The sequence below is a fragment of the Elephas maximus genome, chromosome 13 (genome assembly GCF_024166365.1).
Source record: "Elephas maximus indicus isolate mEleMax1 chromosome 13, mEleMax1 primary haplotype, whole genome shotgun sequence".
NCBI classification, from domain to species: domain Eukaryota; kingdom Metazoa; phylum Chordata; class Mammalia; order Proboscidea; family Elephantidae; genus Elephas; species Elephas maximus.
This window is the reverse complement of record NC_064831.1, coordinates 56,556,458-56,583,926: the sequence shown is the minus strand read 5'-3', so window position 1 is coordinate 56,583,926 and position 27,469 is coordinate 56,556,458. Positions and strand designations below refer to the sequence as shown.

Genomic DNA, 27,469 nt, shown 5'->3' with positions numbered 1-27,469 from the left:
CTCATTAACAACCCATTCCCAGATGGAATAATAACCACAGGTGTAGAGGTTAGGATTTACAACATATTCTGGGGGGACATAATTCAATCCATAATATTCCACCCCTTGACCCCCCAAAATTCATGTGCTTGCTACATGCAAAACACATTCACCCCATCACATCATCCCCAAAGTCTTAAATCAACTCCAAGTCCGAAATCTCATCTTCTGAATCATCTAAATCAAATCTGGGTGAGACTTGAGGTGTATTCCATCCCGGGGCAAAACTCCTCTTCATCTGCGAACCTGTGATATCTACAAATTACCTGCTTTCAAACAAATTGCAATGGTAGAACAGGCACAAGGTAGACATTTCCTTTACAAACGGGAGAAACTGGAGTGAAAGAAGGGGTAACAGGTACCAAGTCCAAAATTCAGCAGAATAATTTACATCAGCTCTCAAGGCTTGAAAATAATCCTCTGTTCTCTGAGACTATCTGGGCAGCGGCCCTGCCCCCAGACCCTAGCTGTTGGCCATGCCCTTTGCATTTGGGTAGAGGCCCCTGGCCCTGGGCTTCAGCTCCGCCTTCCAGGGCCACGAGGACCACAACTCTGCTCCATTAACTTTGGGCAGTCCCATTCTCCTAGTCCATCTGAGTGGTGAACCTACCTCTTGACCCCAGGAGGCCCAGTTCTTCTGGCCCTTGGGCATGGCAGTCCAGTCCCTCAGCTCTGAGAAGTGGTCCCACCCCCCTGGCATTCGTGAACAGCAGCCCCACACTTTGGAACACAAGTTGGTGAAGATCTGTCTCTTTGAAACCCAGCAGGCCCGTGGTTCCACCCTTTGACATCGAGGCAGCCCTGCTTCCTGTGCTCTCTCCAACAGTTCCGCTGATCTCTCAGTTTCTCCAGGCACAGTCATTTTCTTGGAGGACAGCAGATGTAGCTCCTTTGACCTGTTTCCTGCCTGGAGAATTCTAAGAGGCAGATGGCATTCTTTCCTTTAGTTCTTTCTCTTCAGTATAAGCTGATGGGTTTCTGCTGTGGTAGGTAGCTGGTTAGCTCCGTCAGACACTGGCTTCATCTCTTTAACAAAGATTGTGTAGCCAAATCCTCGATAAAAATTCAAGACACACGCGTCCTTAGTTTGTACAACAGAATTTTCCAAATCTTTAAGTTTTGTTTTTATTTTGCACAGTTCATTTTTAAGTCTCTTTCCTCTCACATTTTACTATAAGCAAGAAGAAACCATGTGGCCCCTTTAAGATCTTGCTTAGAAATCTCATCAGCCAGACAGACTGAATCAGAATCTGCATTTTAACAAGATCCCCCAGGTGATTCTTACCTATAACTTCCTGGGAACTGGTTAGAAATGCAAATTTGCAGCAGGGGTTCAAACCAGAATGAACTGGTTCGGAGCCCTGTTTTAAAGCCTCACCAAAAGCACAGTTAACATCCAAATGTCTAGCAACATTCTGTTGCTGACACCACATGTATTCTCTAAGACAATAGAAACAGAAACATTCTCTATAGCTCTCCTCACTTCCTTTTGAGCCCTTCAGAATTGCCTCTGATGTCAATAACTCTACCAACAGTCTCTTCAAGGCAATGTAGGCTTTTACTATTTACTATTAGGCACCTTAAAACTCTTCTGGCCGCTACCCATTACCTAATTCCAAAACTGCTCCCACATTTTAGGTATCTGTTAGAGCAGCACCCTACTTTCTCAGTACCAAATTCTTAGTTATCTAGTGCTACTATAACAGAAATACCACAAGTGAGTGCCTTTAACAAACAAATTAATTTTTTCACAGTTTTAGGAGGCTAGAGGTCCAAGTTCTAGGGGAAAGCGCTCTCTCTGTCAGCTCTGGAGGAAGGTCCTTGTCTCTTCTGAACTTCTGCTCCTGGGCAATCTTCATGTGGCTTGGCATCTCCCTTCCCCATCTCTGCTTCTTTCCCTTGCTTGTTTTAATCTCTTTTATATCGCAAAAGAGACTGACTCAAGACACACCCTACACTAATCCTGCGTCATTAATATAATAAAAACAACCCATTCCCAAATGGGATTGTAACCACAGGCATGGAGGTCAGGATTTACAACACATATTTTTGGGAGACACAATTCAATCCATAACAATACCTCAGAGTCATAGACCAGCCTCAGGGACCAGAGCCACCAGCTCTTCCAATGATCTGCCAACCTCCTCCCAGTCCCCTCTTTGTCTCCCTTTATACACACTCTCTCCCACATGGGGAAACCCTGGTGGCACAGTGGTTAAGAGCTTCGGCTGCTAACCACCGGGCACCCCTTGGAAGCCCTATGCGGCAGGTCCACTCAGAATCAACTGGACAGCAATGGGTTTGGTTTCTGTTTTCTCCCATATGGGCCTCATGGATCAGATCTCCCTGGTCAGACAGGAGCTTCCTGATAGAAACTACATATGAAAATGATGGCTGGGCCAGAATCTTCACTAAGGATCAGGTTTACTTCACAATATTCGCGTTCAGAGAGGCCAGTGGTCGTGCATAGTGTTTATCATCTTGGGAGTCAGACTTGGCCACTTACAAGCTTATGTGACCTTGGCATGCTAACTGCTCTGTGCCTCAGTTTCCTCATCTATAAAACAGAGATTATAACAGTGCTCCCATACAGGGTCGTTACTAAAAATAAGTAATGCGAGGCAAATCGAGAGAGGTAGAAAGTAGATTAGCGGTTGCCAGGGGCTGGGGGCGGGGGCGGTAGGAGTGACTGCTAATTGGTAAGATGGAAATGTTCTACAATTAGATAATGGTGATGGCTGCACAATACTGTGACTATACTAAAAACCAGTGGATTTTATACATTAAAACGGTGAATTTTATAAAATTAAAAAAATGACCAAAATAAAAAAATAAGAAGAAAATGCCATGACCAAAAAAAAAAAAAAAAAACGATACTGAACAGAAAGAGCTAAGCACAGTGCCTGGAACATAGTAGGCACCCAACAAATAGTAGGAAGTTGGTGGTAATAACGTGGAGACCCATGCCCTATTTCCCCTTTGCCCCCAGCCTGCCACAGGGCCAGGGGTCAGTCTGGGGCTTATGTACAGATAATCAGCCCTCCAGAAACCCCAGACAGGCACTCACAGCTGAGCGGCCTCCCAGGGGTCCTTGGCCTGGGCGGTGTCTCAGCTGCATCTCCCTCCACATGGCACCCAAACATCAGCTCCAGCTCCTTGGCATCTGGAGGAGGGATGGGGTACCTCCCAACTGCCATCTCCACCAGAGAGAGCCCCATGCTCCAGATGTCCGACTGCACAGAATAGTGGGTCCCCTGGAGTCTTTCTGGCTGCAGGAGAGATGGACACACAATTATAATCACCTAACTCGGCCCAAGCAGAAGAGGTGGGTGGATGAGTCCCCAGGGATGCTCAGAGAGGTCTCCAGGTTGGCCTGGGCTTCCTGCCCCTTGAGGGGTTTGTTCTGCAGGACAGTGGGCTGCTTTGCTCAGTCCTGGCCCTGGTCTGCCAATGCATTTTATCTTCTTCTGTCCCTTCATCTTGAGAGCTGACATCCCGGTTCAGAACCTCCTGAATCTGGCCTCCTGCCTGCCCCCAAATACTGTGTTTACCTACTCAAGGTGGCTCCTGCGGCTCTGACCCCTCCTCCAGCCTCTATCTCCCGTGAACTGAGTGCATCCACCACAGCCTGTGGGTCCAGGTTTGCCCAGCCTGACCACAGTTTTGCATGTGCAGCAGCCTGTCCGAGGCCAAGCTAAGAGACTCATCTTGTCATGCGAGTCAGAGACATGAAGTCTCTGGAACATGGGTCACCGTGAGTGATGCAGTCAGTAGAAAGGACACTGGCCTGAGTCTGGAACGCTGAGTTCTAAGATCCACTCTGCCACTGACTCAAAGTCTATCCTTGGACAACATGGAATGGTAGAAAAGGCAAAGGATTTGTGTCAGGAGATCTAAGTTCCTACAGGCTACGTGATCCTGAGCCTCGATTTCCTCATCTATAAAATGGGACTGATGATGATGTCATTAACAGTAACAATGCCTGCCCTGGTGGCACAATGGTTAAGCACCTGGCTTCTAACCGAGAGGTTGGTGGTTCAAATCCACCCAGCTGCTCTGTGGGAGAAAGACCTGGCAATCTGTTCCCATAAAGGTTACAGCCTAGAAAATCCTATGGGGCAGTTCTACGCTGTCACATGGGGTGACTATGAGTTGAAATCAACTCAACAGCCCCTAACAACAACAATTTAATGCACAGGGTTATTAAGAAGGTCAAATCAAATGAAAATGTATGTTAGATGTTGTAAAATGCTATAAAATATGAGTTGTTATTGGTGAAAAGAGTAAAAAAAGTGCTATACAAAGGCATCATTTTTACTGAGCATTATTTTAAATATCACATGTATTTCAAAAGCCCTACATAAAAAACTTTAGCTATTCTGACTATCATATATTTATTTAGACATCAAATTATTTTTCACTAACTCCAACACTAGACTGTTTTGGAACTGACCACATAACCACAAAAACCACGCCACTAAACCCTGGATCAATAAGTCCCAGGGCCCGTTCATTGATTTTGAACTTGAGAGTTGGCAGCTGAGTGCCCTGGGGTGTCGGCTGCTCAGTTATTAGCATTTAGAGAAGAGGCAGTGAGGGGAGGGCTGGGGAAGGGGGTCGGGTTCTGAAGGACCTGTGGGTTTGGATGTTTCTTAAAGGCTGTGAGTCACTATAGTGGCCGGGTTGGGATGTGGGTCAGCACCCGGGTGAGTGATGTTGACATTAGCTGGAGTCTCAGTGGGGGCGGGGGCCAGCAGGAAGGAATGTGGCCATGAACTTCCACACCAAGAGGCCAGGGTCTGCTATCAAAATCCTACCAAGAGGCAAGTGAGGGTGTGCTGTGGAAGGACTGTTGAACTGCCAAGGAGGAGATTAGCTTTCGATCCTGGCTCTGCAAGGTTAGGTGGGCAAGGTGCTCAACTGCCCTCAGTCTATACTTCCTCATCTCTAAAATGAGAACAATCATCTTTACCTGATGGCATAATTACAGGACTCCAGTGAGATCATTCACTCGTGTGAAAGTGTTTTGAAAGAGAGCACAAAGAGCGCTCTCCACGCACTAAGCATCCTAAGCCTCTGAGCTGTCCCCTACCTCCAGAAAGGTTCCCACTCACTCGAACACTCCTTTACCCTGTGCCTCTTCAGCACACGTGCACATTCTCACCATTCCAAATTGTTCTCAGGCATGCGTCCTCCACTCACTCACCGAACATGCACCCCACTGGCCAAGCATTTCCTGAGCACCTGCCACGTGCCAGGCCCCGCACCTGGCCCTGAGGACAACAGGGATGCCTACGGCCTCGTCTCTACGAGGGAAGAGAAGATGCTGATGCAGCCACGGATGTGGGGACAGCCACACAGCACTCTGGTGGCAGCGCGGGCCAGGTTTTCTGGGCTGAGACGGGGGAGGTGACTGGGAGACATGCAGCGAGAAGGGAAAGAAGAGGCTGGACTAGAAAACAATTGTGAACAGAGTTAGGGGCCACTGGATGCTGAAGGATGGGGAGCTGGAAGGGAACTTAAAAGCTGTGATCACGTTTCTACCTTGGGACACCAGGAAACAGTGATGCCATTTACTGCTAACGGTTTGGGGTGGGCTCATGTTTGGGACTTTAGGGTTTGAGCATCTGATGACAATCAGGTAGGAATACCCAGAGGTAGCTGGAACTCACCACCTCTTCAGAATGGAAGCCAAGATCTGGGAAACATCTAAAGCTACAGGCATGCCCTCTTCTAGTGAGCCAATGTGCCAATACACCAATTATGCTCCAAGGCCAAGGCCAGGATCATCTCCCCATTAGACTGCGATCTCCATGGTGCCCTCATCCCTCTGCCCCCCAGTCTCACCACCCAACGCAAGGCCCTGGATCCACAGGAGAATGCACCCATTTGGCCCCATTCCTGCTGGAAGAGAAGCTTAAAAATGGAGCCCACTGCTCATACCGACATGTAGGACCTGGTGCCCACGAAGGAGTTAGCCATGGAGTCGATGAGCTGCCCACTGACCCCAAAGTCACATAGCTTGATCTCCCCACGGGAGTTCACCAGGATGTTGGAGGGCTTGACATCTGCAAGGACAAGAAAACAGAAAAGCAGGGAGTTACCACAGATAGGTCGGGGAGGAGAAGGGTCTGTGCCCACAGACAGATCAGCCTTGACCACCGGTCCCAGGACAGCCCCGATCTCAGAGCCAGACCTCGGCTGACACACACTGGACACTTAAGTCCCTTATTCCTCCTCGTTCTGAGTTCAAGGAAGGACTATCAGGAGATGAGATGACAAGCTGCCGCAGAGGCAGGACAGGAAGACAGCAGATGTCCACAGATGGCCCATGGTAGGGATCCATTATCATGAATAGTCAAGATTTCAAAGTCTGTTGCTTCAACCACCCCTGCTGGTGAAATACCATATTTGTGGTTGGATCGAAAGGGATAGGGAAAAAAAAAAAAAAAAAACACAATATGGCCTGTACGCTTGCTGAGGCTACAGACCACAGACTCAGAGGGGATGGAGTAGGACAGGATTTCCTGCTCTTGACACATGTACCATGCGCAGAGTTTATGGGTTGTATGTGTGGCAGGGGCTAGGAGCTGCCTTAAGATGCTTTTTCACTGAAGTCACCCCTAACAGCCTGCACATCTACCCTGTTAATGAAAACTGCCCCTCAGGGTCGATGTCATGCCCTCAGCACCAGACCCTGATAGCAGGCCTCCCCTACACAACCACCAACTCCTGCTGTCAGCACTCCCTTTGTGAGAGAGATTGACAATTCCAAATGTCTTCTCTCCCACCTGATTCACATAACTGCCTGTAAAGTGGGCAGCAAGTGCCGCTTATGCTCATTTACGGGTGGGCAAACTGAGGCTCGACCTTGGTGCAGGTCCCCAGGCCAGGGCTTTTCAGGCAGATGTTGGCAAACAAGGAAGGCCCACTCAAGAGCAGGGACAAAACCATAAACTCTGACAGGGAGTCTCTGATAGATGTGATAAAACACAACATTGACCATGTAGAAAATTGGTAAAAAAACAAAACAAAAAACCATCCATAATTCCAACTTACCAGAACTATTATTAGTATTTTATTATTTTTCCCTTCAACGCTCTTTCACATGGATACATTTATTTATTCTTAAAGACATTCCAATAGGTCCATTTAAGTAGTCTTCCAAGGGTAAAATGAGCGGGGGGATTACCCTCTAATATTCCAGTATGTCCTTCACCTATGCACCCCCACCTAGGCCTCATCACCTCCTGCCCAGGTTGTGACCACAGTCCCCTGGCAGCTTCACCCTCTCTACCCAACCCTCGGCATCATGAGGGCAGGGACGTTGTCTGTGTTACCACTATAACCTGGGAGCCAGAACAATTCCTGCTTGTTGAAAGAATGGATGTAAACTCAACACGTACACTCACAGAAGCTTCTCAAATGGATGAATGTAAACCCAATGTGTACACTGACATGTTAGCATACGTGTGTGTACACACACATGTATACATACATGCACACAGAGCAATCACACAGTCTTTCTAAGACCCAGAATGTCACCTCCTCGGCCAACTGGTTCCAGGTCAGGCTCTTCAGTAAGGAGCACAGGATACGAGACCCAGGTGACTTTTCCAAGCCCCATTGTTGTTGTAATTGGTGTTAGCCGCCACCAAGTTGGCTCCTGACTCATGGTGACCCATGTGTTACAGAGTAGAACTGCTCCATAGGGTTTTCTTGGCTTTAATTTCTACAGAAGCAGTTTGCCAGGCCCTTCTTCCATGGAGTCATTGGATGGGTTCAAACCATCAACTTTTAGGTTAGCAGCTGATTGCCAATCACTTGTGCCACTGTGGTGCAATGGATCACTTTTGCGTGGCCTTTCTTGCCATGGTCTTGTAACTTCCACCCAGGTGATTGGGTGAGACTGTGCAGATGGGGTAATTGTGGCCCACCAAAGGGACTGGTCAGTTTTGCCATCCTGCTGGGCTTGAAATGAGCCATCCCAGATACGGGAAGGAGAGGATTTCACCACCATCAAGGCAGGAGAGACTGGCAGGAGGCACCACAATGGGCTTCTCAGCCCACAGAGTGACAAAGGCAGAGGCTGAGGGGCCAAAGAGAGAGGCATGCCTGCAGCACAGCTGGGAAGAGGCTGTTCTGGTGGAAGAATTGCACCCTGAGCATTCCCGAACCTGAACTATACCGTATAACTTCCCTAATAAACCCCATAATCATGAGTATTGTCTTTGAGTTCTCTCTGGCCATTGCAATGAACTATTGAACCCAAAAGGGAAGGAGAGAGTGCCGTGGGAGGGACGGTTTGTGTCAGAACTGGTAAAGACGAGAGAGAGAGGAGGAATGTCTGACCTCTGCCTCACAGGACTCAGCCTTGGGCTGTTGATCTTGATTCTCCTTTCCCTTGTGACGTTAGAGGAGGTCAGATGTCGTACCCACGGTGTTTTTACAGCCATTCAGGCTCCTTCCAAATTCTCCCACAGACCCCTTTTGTCTCCTGTACAAGCATTTTCAGAATATGGGCACCAGAAGTAGCCTCAGAGGGCATCTGGTTCCTCCCGTTTGTGGTGGGGACGAGGAGTTTAAGGCCCAAAGGGGTCCAGGGACTAGTCCGAGGTCACACAGCAAAAACGGTGAAGGTGGAACCAGAGTGCAGCCCTTCTGATGCCTAGACTTGCCCTCTTCCCCGCCACCCTCCAGCCATATTATTCCACAGTTTCACTCATCTGTCCAATGTCCACTGAGCACTTACTATGTGCAGGCACCATGCAGCTCCCAGAGAGACAGCAGTGAACAAATGGACCAAATCCCCACTGCTGTGACGCTTAAATGTCAGTGTGAGGAGACAGACAGTAAACAAACAGATGTGTAACGCCAGGTGGTTACAGTACCATGAAGAAAAATAAAACAACACAAGAGCTTAGAAAGTGAGGGGGTGCTGTTTTGATGAGGTGATGAGGGAATGCTTCCGTGAGGAGGTAACACTTGGGCAACCACCTGGGTGAAGTGAGGGAGTGAGACGTGTGGCCTACTGGAGATTCCATGCACATGGGGAGATTACCAAAGGGACTAACTCTTTTGTTTCTTCTCACGCCTCGAGTTAGAGCAGGCCAGACAAAGAGACTGAAGCCTGACATGGAGCGCACACAGGAAGAGTCTCAGATACAAGCCCCTCTCTTCCCCTAATACCTGGCCTTTCAATCCCTGTGGCTAGACTACTTGGCCTGAGCGTCCTCCTGTTCCGGATGGTCGTTGTGGCATATTCAGGTGTTACTGTAAGGCCTTTTTTTGGGTCTCTTTGTTTTTTGCTTTTGGGGGAAGCTTTATGTGGTAAAAATATACTTAACAAAATGTTTTATCAATTCAACAATTTTTACAAATGCGATTCTGTGACACTGATGACATTCATCATGTTGTGTAACCAACCCTCCAGTAACCAGCTGCCACCAAGTCCACGCCAACTCGTGGCGACCCCAACTCATGGAGACCTCATGTGTGTCAGAGTACAACTGTGTTCCATAGGGTTTTCAATGGCTGATTTGGGGGAAGTAGGTCACCAGGCCTTTCTTCTGAGGCACCTCTAGGCAAACTCAAACCTCTAACCTTTCAGTTAGCAGCTAAGTGCATTAACCATATGCCCCACCCAGGGACTCCATGCAGCCCTCACCACTATCCTTTTCCAAATCATTCCACTAACAGAAACTCAGTGTCCCCTCAGTATAACTCCCCTTCCCTCCTCCCTCCCATCTTGGTAATCACTAATAGACTTTGATGTCTGGGTATTTGCCTAGTTCATATAAATGAGATCACACAATATTTGTCCTTTTGTGGCTGACTCATTTCACTCAGCATAATGTTTTCAAGGTTCATCCATGTCATAGCACGTACCAGGACCTCATTTCTCTTTATGGCTGAGTACAGGCCCTGTTTTAAAGCAACAGAGTTGCACTGGCTAAAAAGAACAAACCGAAAAAACCAAGCCAGTTGCTGTCAAGTCGATTCCGACTCATAGGGACCTTATAGGACAGAGTAGAACTGCCCTATAGGGTTTCCAAGGAGCAGCTGGTGGATCTGCACTGCTGACCTTTTGATAAGTAACCAAGCCCTTAACCACTGCACCATCAGGGCTCCAGCTAAGGAGCCAGGAGGCCTGTATGCAAGTCCTGACCCTGCCACCTGCTCTAATGCAGCCTTACCCAAGTCACTTCACTGCTCTGGGCCTTGGTCTGCCCATTGGTAACCAAAAACCAAACCCATTGCCGTCAAGTTGATTCTGACTCATAGCGACTCTATAGAACAAAGTAGAACTGCCCCATATGGTTTCCAAGGAGTGGTTGGTGGATTCGAACTGCCGACTTTTGGTTAGCAGCTCAACCCTTAACCACTGCAGCACCAGGACCCCAGGCAGGGATAATAATCACAGCTATCACAACCTCACAAGATGGCGGCCAGGGATGGTCTGCCAGACTATGGGCATTTCAATACCTCACAGTGTTAGAGGATTACGAGGATTGATCGTTACACAGGCTGGCCTCAAAGATTAGCAGTTCATAGAGCCAGACACCCCTCACTACCCAGCAGAGAGCGCCGCCCTCCCCAGGCCCCAGGGAAACTCCTTCTCTGTGCCTTAGACACTGCCTTTCTGAGCTCCAGGTGCTGCTCAGCTAGTATCTGCACTGCTACTGCTGCTGTGGCTGTCCTTTCATCTGATGTCCACTCACATGGAAAGCAAGCCTCTTTTTTTTTTCAAGCTTATGTAACATTTCTGGCTGTCAGCGTTGGCTCCCCCAACGCCCTAGGGATCAACACTGCAGAGCTCAGTGGGGTCTGAGAAGAAGACAGGGAGCTCTGAGCTGGTCCCCCTGCCTGCACCACATGGGTCCTAGGAGCCAGATACACTGCACACTGCCCATCCTGGGTGACCCCGAAGGCCTGACAGGGAAAAGCTCCTTGGAAATCTGGGCCTGCTATACCCACAGTGTGCCACTGTACACACCAGGCTGGGTGTGCTCCTCCAAGGCCACCCCCATGAACCCCAGCTCTTCTCTGGGGCAGAAAGGAGGCATAAGATGTTACATAAGGCCAGGGAGATTGTTTCCTGATCTCTGGGCTTGTGGCACCTGTTTTCTTCCCAAAACAGCCACCCCCTGCTGGCCCCCGTTTTTCCTGTCCCCAGTGTTATGTATTAAATTGTGCCCCCCAAAATATGTGCTGAGAATCCTAACCCCTCTACCTGTGTCAGAGTAGAACTGTGTTCCATAGGGTTTTCAATGGCTCATTTTGGGAAAGGAGATCACCAGGCCCTTCTTCTGGGGAACTCTGGGTAAACTCGAACCTCTAACCTTTCAGTTAGCAGCTAAGTGCGTTAACCATTTGCCCTACCCAGGAGCAGTGAAGTGACTTGCTCAAGGCTGCATTAGAGCAGGTGGCAGGGTCAGGACTTGCATACAGGCCTCCTGGCTCCTTAGCCGGAGCCCTGATGGTGCAGTGGTTAAGGGCTTGGTTACTTATCAAAAGGTCAGCAGTGCAGATCCACCAGCTGCTCCTTGGAAACCCTATAGGGCAGTTCTACTCTGTCCTATAAGGTCCCTATGAGTTGGAATCGACTTGACGGCAACCGGCTTGGTTTTTTCGGTTTGTTCTTTTTAGCCAGTGCAACTCTGTTGCTTTAAAACAGGGCCTGTACTCAGTCATAAAGAGAAATGAGGTCCTGGTACGTGCTATGACATGGATGAACCTTGAAAACATTATGCTGAGTGAAATGAGTCAGCCACAAAAGGACAAATATTGTGTGATCTCATTTATATGAACTAGGCAAATACCTAGAGACCAAAGTCTATTAGTGATTACCAAGATGGGAGGGAGGAGGGAAGGGGAATTATACTGAGGGGGCACTGAGTTTCTGTTAGTGATTTGGAAAAGGGTAGTGGTGGGAATAGGGTTTCCTTGTTGTCAGTGGGGCCATATCACTGTAGATGTGTCTTAAACCTAACTACTTTTGAGACATAAAAAGAGCAGATGAGACACAGAAGGCAAGCACAAATGGGGTAAAGACAGAGGCCACGTGCAGATCTCCAAGGAAGGTTGAGAAGAACGCTAGAGAAGCTGAGACAAGGATCTTCCCCCGGACAGCGAAAGCCTTCCCTTAGAGCAGGCACCCTGAATTCGGACTTCTAGTCTCCTAAACTGAGAAAATAAGCTTCTATACATTAAAGCCACCTACCTGTGGTACTTGTTACAGCAGCACTAGGTAGCTAAGATACCAGTTACCTTCCGCCTCTACCCCATACTGCACAGTAACACCCACACAAATAGGGTGTTGCTCCACTGCAATGGCTCCCTTCTGCCCAAGAGCCTGGCCTTCCACCATTTTCTCCTTACCACTCCAACTTCATGCCCCAACACATCCCTGCCTCCACCTTCTCCTGGTTCAGGATGGCCTCCCTCTAACTGCCCTGTGTTTAAGAGTCTAGCCTCTGAGCCTTTTCTTGTGCTGGTTTCCGCTTCTAGAACATCCTCCTTCCCCACTCACCCTCTCATCTCCACTTCTGGGTGCCTAGTTCTTCCGAGTCCCCTTCCCTACTTGGGGATATGGCGCCGCTCCTGGAGTCCTGGGAGATTTAACTGGCTTCCTTCCCACTCTCCTCCAGGAGAGCCCTCAAATGTTGTTCAAATCATGAGCCCCCCTCTACAACAGACCCCATGTTCTCTTTCTGACCCTTCAATAATAAGAGGGTGATGCTTGAATTAAGCTGTTCAGCGGGTTGTCTATTCTGTTAACACTTCAGGAGCGCCTGCTGCGTGCCTACGCTGTGCTAGGAGTACAAAGGACACAGTACCTGTTCACAGAGCCATCTCCAGACCCAAAACAACAAGAACACATTCACACAGGATTAAGGGCAGAGACACAGATGGGCACTGTGCGCTTGGAGAGTCTACAATCTTCTAACCAGCCCCACCTTCCGAGGGCAGCCTGGGCAGCTGATGAGGCCCCATCAGGCAGGTGTACCAAGACTAAGGTCAGCCCTCATTTTTTCCCTCCATGTTTGAGTATTTGCGTTTTGTTTGGCCTAGGCTAGTATTAACAGAAGCTGCATTCCTCCAGACTTTCTGGAGCCATGGAGGCTGGATGAAGACCAGAAACTATTGCCCTGAGATAATTTTAAAACTTTAAAACAAAAATATCCCCTGAAGTCTTCTTAAAATCAAATAATAGTTTAGCTTAACTAGTAACAAATGTTTCCCTTGAGAATTGCGCTCTTTTAAGATCTATCTATATGGGATCGACTGACAACAGCAACTCAAAAGATTTGATAGGAAACTCAGGGGACAGTGAGTTTACGTTAATGGAAGAGGAACAACTCATCAAAGGAGGGTGAGAATGGCTGCACAACTTGAAGAACATAACCAGTGTCACTGAATTGTATGTGTAGACATTGTTGGATCAGCGTATGTTCTGCTGCATATACTTTCCATAACAATAACAAAAATAAAATAAATTTTTAAAAAAGAAGTTGCACTCCCTGCTGGAGGGTGGTGGGGAAGAATGCAAGATGGAAGAAAGTGGAGCACGGAGAAACAGTGGGGAGAGGAGGACAACAGAAAACAAAGGTGGGAGTGGGGAGCACAGAAGAAAAAGAACAGGCTGGGGGGAGGGAAGCCAAGGCCCACAGAAACCCCCCTCTGGCTCATCTGAGACAAAGACGGAATGCAAAAGCAAAAAGAAGTTGGATAAGTGTGAGTTACAGGTAAAAAAAAAAAAAAAAGGCAAATGAGTTTTTTTCTAACAGTGACTTTTAGACTGGAAATGGTCTTCGCAACCCAGGCAGAACCTTAAAAAACAGGTGAGAGGAAAGGTGGCTGACCCTAGAAGTCAGATCACCTCAACAGAGCCACATACACGTTATCCATGGCCTCAGGGAGTTAATTAAGGAACAAAGATAATAAAAATTCTGAGAAAATCCCCAAACCTTCAATTAGCTATTACCTGTAACCTCCTTACCCAAGCTTTCCCAAGATGTACAAAAGAGGCTCTAGATTTCTCCCCTTCCTGTCTTCCCGCAGAAACCTTGGTGGAGTAAGGTTAAGAGCTACAGCTGCTAACCAATAAAGTCAGCAGTTCGAACCCACCAGGTGCCCCCCTGGAAACTCAAGGGGGCAGTTCTATTCTGTCCATAGGGCCGCTATGAGTCTGAAGCAACTTGATGGCAACAGGTTTTTGTTTTTTGTTTTTGTCTTTCCCCAGCTAACAAGGTGGTAGGACAGGCGGGCCGGCAGAAGAAAACCCACAACAGCTCTGATCAAGCAAGCACCTGCTATGGCCAGGCCCTTTAAAGACTTGACTTCTTTAATCCTCATAGTAACTACAGAAACAAGCATTAGAAACCCCTGTATAAACCAAAACCAAACCAGCTGCCATTGAGTCAGTTCCAACTCCTGGTGACCCTACGTGATGCAGAGTAGAATGCATCACACGGCTGTCTGCACGGCTGTGATCTTTCGAAAGCAGATTGACAGGCCTTTCTTCTGAGGCACCTCTGAGTAGGTGCCAACTGCCAACTTTCCAGTTAGCAGGCTAGCTCTTAACTGTCTGCATCATTCAAGGACTCCTAAACCCCTGTATACAGATGTGGAAAACTGAGGCCCCAAGAGGGCACATTGCCCAACGAGGTCACACAGTGAGTTTTAGGGAAGAGGCTGGGGTTAAAACTCAGGGATTCTGATTTAGTGCTCTCTCCAAAGCCTAGATAGCCTGACCCCAGATAGCCAGACTATCGGCACAGCACTTTGAGTTCTATGCACTCCCAAAGTTCAGAAAAGCCATTTTATTGAAGATACAGTTGGGGAAAGGCTTACTCACATTACAGATGTAGAACAAGCTTTATGTCTGGGAACAGGATTCGACTTGGAGTGGGCTGAAACCCTTGAATTCCAGAGTGTGAGAAAATAATGCGCCCCAGCTGAGGCAGCGAATGCTGCTTCCTTCTCCGTGGCAGCCCATTTATCCCTCTTGACAACTCTAACCTGGAGAAAACGTGCCGACAGCAGGAACTAATGGTTGTGTTTCCCACCTCCTTCTGCCTAACAACTGAGTTCAAAGGGGGAGACCCTGGAGCTCAGGTGCCAGGTCCCAACAAGGCAACTATTTTCATTCCTTCCACTTAGTAGATTTCTACAGCCAAGTCCAGCAACTGCCTCTTAATTTCCTTCTTCTCTCCCAAGATTCATTAGTTTTGAAATGCTTTCATTCTCTACCCTCTTGCAGGCCCTCTCTCCCAATTCCCTGCTCATCACCACCCCTGCCCCCACCCCAAAAAGGCACCCAAACCCTGACAGTTAAGCATTAATTATACAGAATTTACTAAAAGTACAGGAATTGGTTCTCATTTGCACACACTATTCCAAGAGATGTTCTACATTTTTAAAATAAGATGTCGCAACAGGTATAAAAAATGGATATAGGTGCTACACTTATAAAAAGGATAACTACAAGAAAACTGAGAGACCCCAAGTGTGTGCAAGAGGGCAAAGGGGGGGGGGGAGGGAAGAGGGCAGGAAAGGGGTAGGAAAGGGAAAACCTCATATTCCCTGACCTCTCATTTCTAATGACTCTGTGATAATAATATGTGGCTGTACTTACAGATGGTGTCCTGGTGGCACAGTGGTTAAGTGCTCAACTGCTAACTGAAAGGTTGGTGGTTCAAACCCACCAGCTGTTCCATGGGAGAAAGATGTGGCAGTCTGCTGTTAAGATTTACAGACTTGGAAAACCTATGGGGCAGTTCTACTCTGTCCTACCGGGTCACTGTGAGTCAGAATCAGCTGGAAGGCAGTGGGTTTGGTGGGTTTAGTATACTTACAGGCACAGACCCATTTTACAGATATGGAAATAAGGCTCTGTGCCCATGCCCAAGGTCATAAAGTAATCTTTCTGTTGAAAGAACTTGCCTTTAAGCAGTATATTCCCACCTCCAGACTACTTGGGTTACTCCAGAAGACAAGCAGGTATGCAATTTATCACAAAACCAATCAACCACCCGCAGACAGGAGAACAGCATTGTTAAAGTGGATACTTTACACTATTCAAGGAAGAGAAATCACCTAACAAAGTGTTTTGACCTGTTGAAGGCTAATTTTGCTCAGCAGGAGGAAAGGAAAAAAAAGGACAGTGGAAAAAGAGAAAGGTGAAGACAGGCCAGAGATCTGTTCATTTTTAAATCGAGAAAGCCAACCAAACCCTTGGCCATCCAGGGGATCCAAACTCACAGCGACCCCATGTGTTACAGCGTATAATTGCTCCATAAGGTTTTCCTGGACTTCATCTTCACAGAAATAGATCACCAGGCCTTTCTTCCGCCAACCTTTAGGTTAGTAATCCAACACAAACCCTCTGCACCACCCAGGGACCTTTTAAATGGAGAATGGGAGACTTTTCCAGCAACAAGACTGTATTTATGGTGACCCAGCAGTTCTACTCTGTCCTATAGGGTCGCTATGAGTTTGGTTTGGTTTAGGCTCCACCAAAGAAAGGCATCGCTATTTGTGCCTGGATCACAGCTCAGGATGATTCATCAGAAAGTCTGAAAAGTTGCTGAGGGAACCACTCATCGGTCATTTCTAGCTTAGCTTGGTACAGGCCCCCTAAAGGAAAGCACTGACGAGAGCATGGTAGGACAATTTAAGGACAAATGGAAGCCAGATACAACAGGCATTCACTGTTTAGTGTGTACGCACACACAGACACAGACACACACACATACCCCTTTGGGGTTGGTGCTCCCGCCTCACTCCAACCAACTGGTTCAGGTAGAGACTGGCAATCAGAAAACCCCGTGCGGTGGCCACAGGGCAGGCCCCTACCCCGGCTGGGCCAATCACAGTTCTCCATCCCTACCCCCACCAACCCAGGTCTGAGCACATGGCCCCTATCAGTCCAACCAGAGTCCTTCCTCAGGATTTTCTACCTGAAGCTGGGAACCGCTCTTGATCTCTGATAATTAGACTGTAAAAGCCAGGGGCACTGGTTCTAGTCTGGTAAAGACAGCTGGTCTGATAGAATAAATGTTAGTAGCATATGCCACCTTCTAGTAATTCTTTTTTTCAACACAAAAGTAGAGACTAGGGCAACTAAACGTGTGCCCATTACCTGGCGTCAACAATCACCCACTCATTGCCTATCTGGTTTCACCTATAACCCTTAGCTTTTAGGGGGTGAGAGTGGGTATTTTAAGGCAAATCTCACACCTCATGTCAATTCACTCATATAAATTTAGCTGACTTTTAAGGTATAGTCTTGGTTCTTCAACTAGAAGTAGAAGCTGTAGGAGGGCAGGGGCTGCCGTCTGCTTCTCAGGAGCTCCAGTATTATACGTTCAAAGGGGCTTTTAAATGCCACAACTGTGATGCTGTTAACACAAAACGTGGTCCAAAGGTTTCACCTGATCCTGAGGATAGTCCCAGGAGATGGAGAAGGCAAGAGAGATTACCCCTAAACGCCATGACGGGGTGAGGCTTAGAGATGTTGAGCAACTCTGCCAGGATCCCTCAGTGGCCAGTGGCTGAGCAGGAGGGAACCTTCCAGCAGTCTGTAGTCACAATGCCAAAGGGAGAAGATGCTTGGCTCTGAGGCTGCCCGGTGAGCAGCAGCTTTCTGGGGGTCCAATGCAGCCCCCACCACCTAATAGCAGTACAGGCCCTTCACAGGGCGGTAAACACTCACTTCCAAGGATAAACTTTGAAACGCTGTTTCCATATTAAAAAGAAAACCCCATCTCTCTTGTTTCTAATTAATTTGGTGCTCTGGAGCCTTAAACTGGCTCCCACCCACACACCGTGCTATGTTGTCACTCCCTGGTGTCAGGCACTGTAAACTGACTGCCATCTTGCCTGACTGCTGGTGGATGAAATCTGCCCTTCTTTGGTCACCAGGCTTTCAAATCAAGCCAGCTCTCCCGAAACCCAAGAGCCTCCACAAGAATTTATCTGTAACTAAGAACAGCAGCAGTCCCAGCCCCAGGTTTCCCTAGAAATGAGAATTTAGATCACCTCTCAGCCCAGGGTGCTGGGCCCTTCCTAAAGGGACTAGGTGCAGCCTCAGGGCACAGACGACTGTTCCTTCCCACCACAACCACCTTGGAAAGGGCCATGGGGCAAGTCTTCCTTCCCCTCCCCATCTTCCCATACCAGTACCTGCTCTTTGCTCTCTGGGGAGGCCCACCTTGTTTTCCAGGGATTGCCTAGAATAAACCCTCTCCCCTATCTGTCTCCTCCTCTCTCTTTACTCTGCTACCATCTTAGACGCACATTATCTCTCACCTGGACCACTGCTACAGCCTCCGCATTGCCTTCTCCCCTCTCCAGCTCAATCAGCCTCACCAGTCAGAGCCCCCTTCCTTAAAGGATGGCTTTGCCCACCCCGCCTGCCTGAGCTCCCTGCTGCCCATGGTGAAGCAGAGTTCCTGACATGGCACTGAAGACCCTCCTTCACCGCCACAACTTACCCTCCCTACTTGAATTCCCACCACTTGCCATCAGAACCCTCTGTTCTAGAAGCCCCAGCTACTTGCTGTCTCCTCTAGGAACAGGTCTGTGCTCTCCTGGCTCCGTGCCAGACTCGTGTTTCCCTCTTTCTGTAGTCCTTTCCCTGACATACATCTATTATTTCTTCCTATGCTTCAAACCCCAGCTCAAATAGCACCTCTTCCAGAAGCTTCCCTAAAGGGACCCAAGGAAGCACCAACCCCCAACCCATGTCCTGCCTGCCTTTCTTGTGGAGCTTAGAGACAAGCTCACCTGCAGCCATGTCCATTGCTGTGGATCCAGCAGGTGAGACAACTCCAGAGAGTTCGTGACTCATATTTCTAACCAGGAGACCAGTATACTGGATTCCCTAAGTAGCCACCCCTTGAGTCTCTCCACCTCCAAGGTAGGACAGTCTCCACAGAGTCAAGAAGAATCCCTTCTCCCTGCAAATTCACTGTCCCTTCAAGCTGTCGCCCACACAGCTGGAGGATGAGATTGGTGGGCAAGGGAAGCAGAGACATAGCCAGGCCCTGCCTCGTGGACACCATGGTTGACCTTTTATGATCTGAGGGGCAGAGTGCACTCCCCCCACCCCTTACAGAGATGGCGACCGTCTCAGTCCAGAACCCTGTGCAGCCTTAAGCCCCGGAAGGTGCGGCGGGGGAGCAGTGGGCACCCTGACTTTCTGCTCAGGAAAGCCTGGCAGGACTCCTGAAAAGCCTTGGCAGGTGAGGGCTGCAGAAGAAGCCACTCAGAAATTCATTTGCATACAAGTCCACTACAAACAGCTTGTAAAACAGCCACAAAATAAAAAATAAACTCTGGTAGCTTCAGGCCTTGCCTTTTGGGAGTCAAAAGCAAGCCCAGACTCTGCTATGACTGACGTGGGAGGAAGAATTTGGAGCCTGAAATTGTGATGTTGCTGAGGACCCTGTTCCTCCACAGGCTGCTGCCACAGAAAACGGAAGGACTAAATGGAAACCTCTGTGGCTAATTCCTTTAGGAGCTTCAAGGTCAGGAAAAAATCCTCCCTCCTGGCTTTGTCATCCATCATGTTGTCCTCAAGAACTCAAGGGTGACCGGCTAAAGTCTGAGTTTTGTGCTATAATCCTAAATTTTCCTCAGCCAAGGGAGTCTTCTTCTTCCCCTTACCTCAGGGGACAGCGAACTTCTTCTGCAAAGGGCCAAATCGTAAATATTTCAGGCTTTGAGGACTACATGGTCTCTTTTGCAAGTAACTACTCAACTCTGCCCTTATGGGGCAAAAGCAGACGTATCCAAAAAAACCCAAACCCACTGCCATCGAGTCGATTCTGACTCACAGCGACCCTATAGGAAAGAGAACTGCCCCATAGGGTTTTCAAGGAGCGCCTGGGGGTTCAAACTGCCGACCTTTTGGTTAGCAGCCACAGCTCTTAACCACTATGCCACCAGCGTTTCCAAAGCAGACAAAGACAATAGTTAAACAAATGAACACGACTGCATGCCAATAAAACTTCATTTATGGACACTGGAATTTGAATTTCATATCATTTGTTATATCACAAATTTTTATAAAACTATTCTTAGCTTGTAGGTCATACATAAATAGGCAGCTAGCCAGATTTGGCCTGAGGACTAGTTTGCCCACACCTGCAGTAATTGCTTGATTATTGTTCTGACCCCGAGTGGACAGTCTCTGTCTTCCTGACCTGATGTTTCTTTTTGGGAGGTGGTGGGTAGTGAAAAAACTGCTAAAAAAAACAAAGACCCTTCTTCTTCCTTTGGGATATGCTCCTCTCTAAACAGCAAATGTCAATCCAGGGACCCATCTACCATGGGGGTGGGCATATGACCCAGGGTGGCCACCCAGAGTACTCTAGTCCCCTGGGCACAGTGACTAGTCCAGCAGTCGGCAGGTGCTCCAAGCACAGCCAATCAGAGTCCACTAGTGTTTCAAGCATTGATCTAGATGCTGGGAAGAGTGGACGGGGCTCTTTCTCCAGGACTGGGAACACTGAAGAACAGATGCCCCTGGTAAAGAGAATCTGAACAGAAAGGAAGCCCACACAAGGATGAGCAAAGCCCAGAGATGACGAGAGTCGTGAGACTGTCATTTTGACCCCAGATTCACGCCTGCCTGGAACCTCCTGGTGACCCAAGCCAATATACACCCTCTCCTGATTAAGTAATTTTGACTTGGGTTTCGAACACAACAAAAGAGCTGTGACTAATAAATTAGGCTGCAACAGACCCTATTTGAAAGCTGGCAGGGTAGCTTTATTGTTGTTAGGTGCTGTCAAGTCAGCTCTGACTCATAGCCACCCTATGTATAACAGAACGAAACACTGCCCGGTTCTGTGCCATCCCAATTGTTGCTATGTTTGAGGCCCTTTTTGCAGCCACTGTGTCAATTCATTTTGTTAAGGGTCTTCCTCTTTTTCTACTTTACCAAACATGATGTCCTTCTCCAGGGACTAGTACTTCTCGGTAACATGACTAGGAGCATTCTGGCTGTACTTCATCCAAGACAGATTTGTTCATTCTTCTGACAATCCACAGTATATTCAATATTCTTCACCAACAACTATTTAAAGGCATCAATTCTTCTTCAGTCTTCCTTACTCACTGTCCAGCTTCCACAGGTAAATGAGGCAGTTGAAAATACCATGGCTTGGGAAGGCGCACCTTAGTCCTCAAAGGGGCAGGGCAGCGATGCCTGCTACAGCAACGACACTGGCTGTGTTCCACCAATCTCATATTAAGAGTCGTTTACAGATCTGTCTCTTTTCCCTGTTGGATTCTAAGCTCGTGGAGGACACAATTCATTTCTGAGCCATCTTTATGCCCTCCGTGGTGCTTCACCCAGTAGCTTGCACTTGGTAGGTATTTAACGAACATGAGTTACTTTTTACAAATATGATTTTTTCTGGGTTGGGACAAGAACGTGTGAGGAGAGGGTCGTGAATAACCATGCAGGGGCACGTACGTATACCTACCTGTGACTGTGCACCAGAATGTCACCTGGAGGTTCAGAGAAAACTCACACTCCCCGAGGGCCCCAGATGCCATACCCACCCCTGATCAACGGCCCACAACCACATACACCAGGCTGAGCTGCGCAGACTGCTTCTCCCTTTGGATACCCAGAGGAAACAGAATACAATGTTCTGGACCAGCACCGGGACAGATCACAGTGAACCAATGCAATGGGTAAAATTCAGAATAGCTGCCCAGAGCCTCAGACATCAGGAATATTAGCTGTAAATGTCCTACCCAGAAAGTCCTGCTCCATGGTGGCAGAAACAAATCACTTCAGGAATGAGGGTGAGAACGTGCTTACGTCTAAGTTCCCATCCTGCAGGGACACATCAGAAATACAGGAGACCTACTCAGATAAGCGAGCCCTGGTGGTGAAGTGGTTAAGAGCTACGGTGAGCTACAGCTGCTAACCAAAAGATCGGCAGTTCGAATCCACCAGCCACTCCTTGGAAACCCTATGGGGCAGTTCTACTCTGTCCTATAGTGTTGCTATGAGTCAGAATTGACTCGACGGCAACAGGCTTGGTTTTTTTTAGGCACATATGCACACAAGGCTGCATACCTCACTAGGGCCAGAATACACTCACCCAGCTGAGGGAAGGTGAATGAAAAACTTTCGAGAGGCCACTACCTGTTTGGAAAAGTAATACCTAAGTGGTACCTAAAAAACAGTCGTTGTCTCTTAAGTACATTATTACATTCCCTGTCACTTAAAGAGTAAGTTGGTATGCCTAGCTTTAAGGAGCCCTGGTGGCGCAATGGTTAAGCGCTTGGCTGCTAACTAACCAAAGGTTGGCGGTTCAAACCTACCAGCTGCTCTGCAACAGAAAAGACCTGGCGATCTGCTCCCATAAAGATTACAGCCTAGGAAACCCTATGGGGCAGTTTGTCATATAGCGTTGCTATCAGTCGGAAACGACTCAATGGCACGCAGCAACAACATGCCTGCCTGGCTTTTATCACCAACATATTCCTGAAATGAAATGTCTGCATCAAATTAACATAAAAGTGCTGACCTCCTCCAACCCTCCAGACCTCAGCAGCAGAGAATGGTGTCCCCCGAAACCTGCATGAGGGATGGAGCCTGCAGCCTACCCCCAAGAAAGGCGAAGAAGGGCCAACTGGCCCACTGGCAGCAACACTGCAGTAGTAGTAGACTTGGGGCAGCTGTTCTTCTGCTTGAATCATCCAGCCTCCCAGCCAAGATTCCCAGGGTGGCCCTTGGCTCTTGCCCTATCAAGGTTTGTGGGCTCAACTTTTCAAAGGGTTCTCTGAGCTTCCCTAGGATCCTTTTAATGAATAAGTTTTGGGAAGCTTAAACCAAGCCAGGCAGTTTTGTGTTGCTGACAACCATAACGACCTACAGTAATTCATCCACTAAGCAAGAGTTAACATAATTAAGTGCCTACTATGTGGCACTTAATTAAAAAAAAAAAATTTTTTTTTTTTATGGGGCAGGTGCTATTCTAATTGCTCTGCATGCATTATCTCATTAATCCTCACAACCCTATAGACAGGTTGTTTTCTCTATTTGCTTGATGTTCAGAGAAGGTACATCATTTGCCCAAGGTCACACAATAAGTAGCATAGTCAGGATTCAAATCCTGAACTTTTAATCACTGTGATAGAGTGGGGGGAAAAAAAAAGGTGACAATACTTTCCAGCTCCTCCCAACAACAGGTGGACTCATCTCTGTTAGGATCTTGGTCTGACCATGTGATCTGCTTTAGCCAGTAGGATATTAGCAAACAAACCTGACACCTGCAGATGATTAAAAGGTGCTTGAGCACTGGGGTTTGCCACCTCTTGGTACTGGGAACCCTAAGGCCACCATAAGAAGCAGCCAGGGCTTTGGCCTCCCTAAGAACGAGAAACCACATGGGGAGAGAGGCCCAACAAACCCACAGAATGAAACAAAAGTAATAAACTGTTGTTTAAAACTACTAAGTTTTGGGGTGGTTTGTTATGTGGCAAAAGCTAACTGAAGTAACCACGAAGCTATCTCTAGCAAATAAATAGCAACAAATAAGAGTAAATAAAAATTTGAGACAGAGAAAAAGCCTCTTTACTCTTTCCAGTTTTTTCCCAAGGGTACAATGTGAAGAAACAGAGCTTAAATTTCCTTAGGAAATACCATATCTAGACCAGGAGAAAAACTTACTGGCAGTGAGGTAGACTAAAGGCAGACGCAGGGAGAGTCCTTGCTCTCTCATCGCCCCCTGACTCAGGTTTCCAGGATTCATCCCCTCACTGGGCTTCTCGTTTGGGAATCAAGTTGTGCAAGAGCACCATTCCACAGTCCTGGCCTCACAGTGAGTTCTTTCAGGACTTCTGGAGAAAACCTACAGACAGCAGGATTCTGAAAAGCTGGGCAGCTGGGTCGGGCCAGCCCAGCCCACATACGCACTGCCTCTGGAGACAGAAATCCTTCTGCTGGACTTCCCTGTCTTGGCTGGGCAAGTGGTGAACTCTCCACCAAAACTGCCTGTCCAGAGACCCGCCTGGCTCACAAAGCAGCTCTTCGTGCCAAAGAGCAACAACTGGTGAAGCCAGAAAAGACAGCCCTGGGAAGGTGGGGGCAGCATGCAGAAAGAAAAAGCAAGCTGGAATGAGCTGAAACCTTCCTCCCTTTGGAGCCCTGGTGGCTCAGTGGCTAAAAGCTTGGCTGCTAACCAAAAGGTGAGCAGTTCGAATCCACCAGCTGCTCTTTGGAAATCCTATGGGGCAGTTCTACTCTGTCCTATAGGATCACTGTGAGTCATTTGGAACAGAAAGTTAGAGCTGTCCATTGATAAACACAAAGATGGCACATAAGAGGCCCATGGTAGAGAAAAATGAAGGACTCGCTAGAACTGCCCATGGACTAATCATTGTGGTAAGAGTTAGGAGACAGGGGTTTTAGGCTCAGTTTCACTGTTGACTCAGTATTTTCCGGCACAAGTTAATCATACATCCCATCATCTCACAAACCTTTATGGAGGAGGACTATTATGTTAGGGGCTGATGATAGAAAGAAGAATTAGACATGTTCTCTGACTTGAAGAAATGCACAAGCTAGTGGCAGAGACAGACATATAAACTTTCCGAGCTCTGGTTCCTACATCTGTAAAATAAGAAAAGCGTACCTACTTCTCAAGGTTATTCTGAACTATAAATGAGATAAGGGACATAAAGCACAGGGTACAGCACCTGGTGCACAATGGGCCCTCCTTAAGTAATGATCCTTCTTTACTACAGTAAGAAAAGGATGGATGCTGTACCAAAGGAGCCAACACAGAGGCAGAGTGCTTCACCCACTCTGGGGAGGGCTGAGTTGATGGGAAAGCTTCTAGGAAGAAGAGATGTCTGAGCTAAATATTAACATTATTTCTATTAGCTAACATCTGTTAATGACTTTGTGAGAAAATCTAATTCTCAAAACTTTATGAAATAAGTACTATTAGTATCCCCATTTTACAGATGAATAAACTACTCAGGGAGTTCCTTATTCGATGTCCAGCTTTTGCATGCATATGAGGCAAATGAAAACACCACGGCTTGAGTCAGGCACACCTTAGTCCTCAACGTGACATCTTTGCTTTTCAACACTTTAAGGAGGTCTTTTCAGCAAATTCGCCCAAAACAAGTGTCATTTGATTTCTTGATTTAAGATTCCTATCAGCAGTTCATGAGCATTCCAGTTGCTCCACATCACTTGGTATGGTCAGTCTTCTTTTTAAAACTGATTTGCGATAGTATGTGTGTGTGTGTGTGTGTGTGTACATATACATAAAATATTTGCCTTTTATCATTTTCTACATGTACCATTCAGTGGCATTAATTACCTTCATCATGTTGTGTAAGTCTAGTTTTACTTTTTAAACATCTCTCCCTTTACCTTTTTCTTCCTCTTGTCTGAATAATCTCTAACCCTCAGCAATGCAGTTTGATGGCCCAGATTGGAACAAACAGATGCACAGATTGGAGCCATATGCACAAACTGTAGACTGTCCATGCAAATTCCAACACACAAGTCTGCCTCGGACAGAAACCTAACAATATTCTAAGAATTTTTCCCAGGACTGAGAAGGAACATTTGTACAACATTCCTCTTCATTGTCTATTTGTCGTCTCCTCCCAGGAGCCCACTGGAGAGGAGCCACCATTCCTCTTTTTCTCTCTAGACAGCCCACAGAGCTGGCTACTCTCTCTCCAATGCAATGTTTCTGAAAGTGTGGCTATGAAGCACAGCGTCAGAATCAGTGCTTATTTAAAAATCAGTGCCCATCTTAAAGTTTTCAGATTCCTGGGCCCAACCCTACCCAGACTTGCTGAATCATAACTGCTCTTTACCATTCACAGGCTGTAATATTTGTGAACACTGTCCCATAGGTGAGCTCTAAGTGAAGACCTGAAAGATCCATGTTTGGAAGAAGCTGTACTAACAGAAAGAACTCTAGGCGGGAGGGTGAGAATGTTAGAAATGAACCCATGAGTCAGTCTTGGCAAAACTGGCTAACCTCAGACCTCAGGTCACTCACTGATGGAAAGATGGCAGCTGGTAAGCAGGCCAGTCAATTCCCCAGTCCATTCAACTCTTCCTCAGCCCTCCCTCCCTACATCTGTCCCTGTCAGCACCACTGCAGCTGGAGCAACATGGTAAACAGCACTGGGTTTTCAATTTTTATTTCTTCTGGCTTCTTTTTTTTTTTTAAAGAAACTTTATTGAGGTATAATTTATATACAATAAGACACAGCCACTTTAGTGTACAGTTAGTGTTTTGGTGCATGTATATACCCATGTATCTACCACCACAATTAAGACAGCGCATTTCCATCACCTCAAAAGTTCCCTCATGCCCCTTGAATTTAACCTCCCTCTAGGCCCTCAGACAACCACTGACCTACTTTATAGATTAATTGTTGTTTTCTCTGTAATTTTATATAAGTGGCATCAGCCTGTACTGTTTTGCGTCTGGCTTGTTTCACTCGGCATAAATGTTTTTAAGACTCATCAAAGTTGTGTGTATCAGCAGCCTGTTTGTTTTTATTGCTGAATAGTAATCCATTGTATGTTCATCTCTTTGCCTATTTTGCTTGTTCCTGTTAAAAAATATAGCTGCTTTAAACATTTGTGTACAAGTCTGTGTGGACATATGTTTGGATTTATCCTGGATAAATACCAAACAGTGGTATGGCCATATGGTGAGTGTATTATGCACCTTAGTAAGAGGCCAGAGTTCCTATTATAGTCAAACTCATACCCAGTCAGGTTGGGCACTACTTTGGGCCAATGCACAACCTAGTCTAGTGAACAGACATTGGGGGATGGGCCTGTCATGGCCTCAGGTAACAGGTGTGCTACAAACCAAAGAGAGGGTGGAACTTGGTGCTCCGGCTACTAAATCAAATAGAAACTTGTACTGAAGAATTAAAAACACTTTTTAAAAGGTTTTTAGACCCCCATCCCCAAAAAAGTGGATGTGATAACCTTTGCATAGCAACTAAAATTCAAAATATAATAGCTGGCAAGTAAGTTCTTACCTCTGTGCATTATCTTGTGCTTCTCCCTCAGGTAAGTCAGTCCCTTTATTACCTAGAGGAAAGGAAACATAAAAAGATGGTGAACGAGAATAACGTAGTTTAGAAAAGACTCAATCTATCTTAAACTGATCTGGAAAGTCTTTCATCTAACATCACAAAATTGCCCTCCTTATTCTTTATTTATTCTTTCTTACTATTTTTTATTCTTATTTCTTATTCTTTCTTTTGTTTCATTTTTAACCTGTCATATCAGGTTAAAAATGAAACAAATGAAAATCAAACAAAACAAAGCAAAAATCACTTTGCTTGAATCTTCATTTTTTCTAAATCTGCAATGTAAAAAGAAGTGTTCTGGTACCACAAA

General features: G+C 47.0%; 1 protein-coding gene across 1 annotated transcript in view; it reads right to left on the bottom strand.

Moving 5' to 3' along the window:
* Positions 1–27,469, bottom strand: part of MAP2K1 (mitogen-activated protein kinase kinase 1) — a 96,797-nt gene that overhangs the window by 6,683 nt on the left and 62,645 nt on the right. Inside the window, exons 5-7 of the mRNA XM_049905335.1 lie at positions 27,106–27,157; positions 5,983–6,107; positions 3,107–3,308 (exon numbers count right to left, since the gene is read on the bottom strand). Coding sequence (XP_049761292.1) covers positions 3,107–3,308; positions 5,983–6,107; positions 27,106–27,157 — 379 coding nt within the window. The remainder of the gene's footprint in view (positions 1–3,106; positions 3,309–5,982; positions 6,108–27,105; positions 27,158–27,469) is intronic.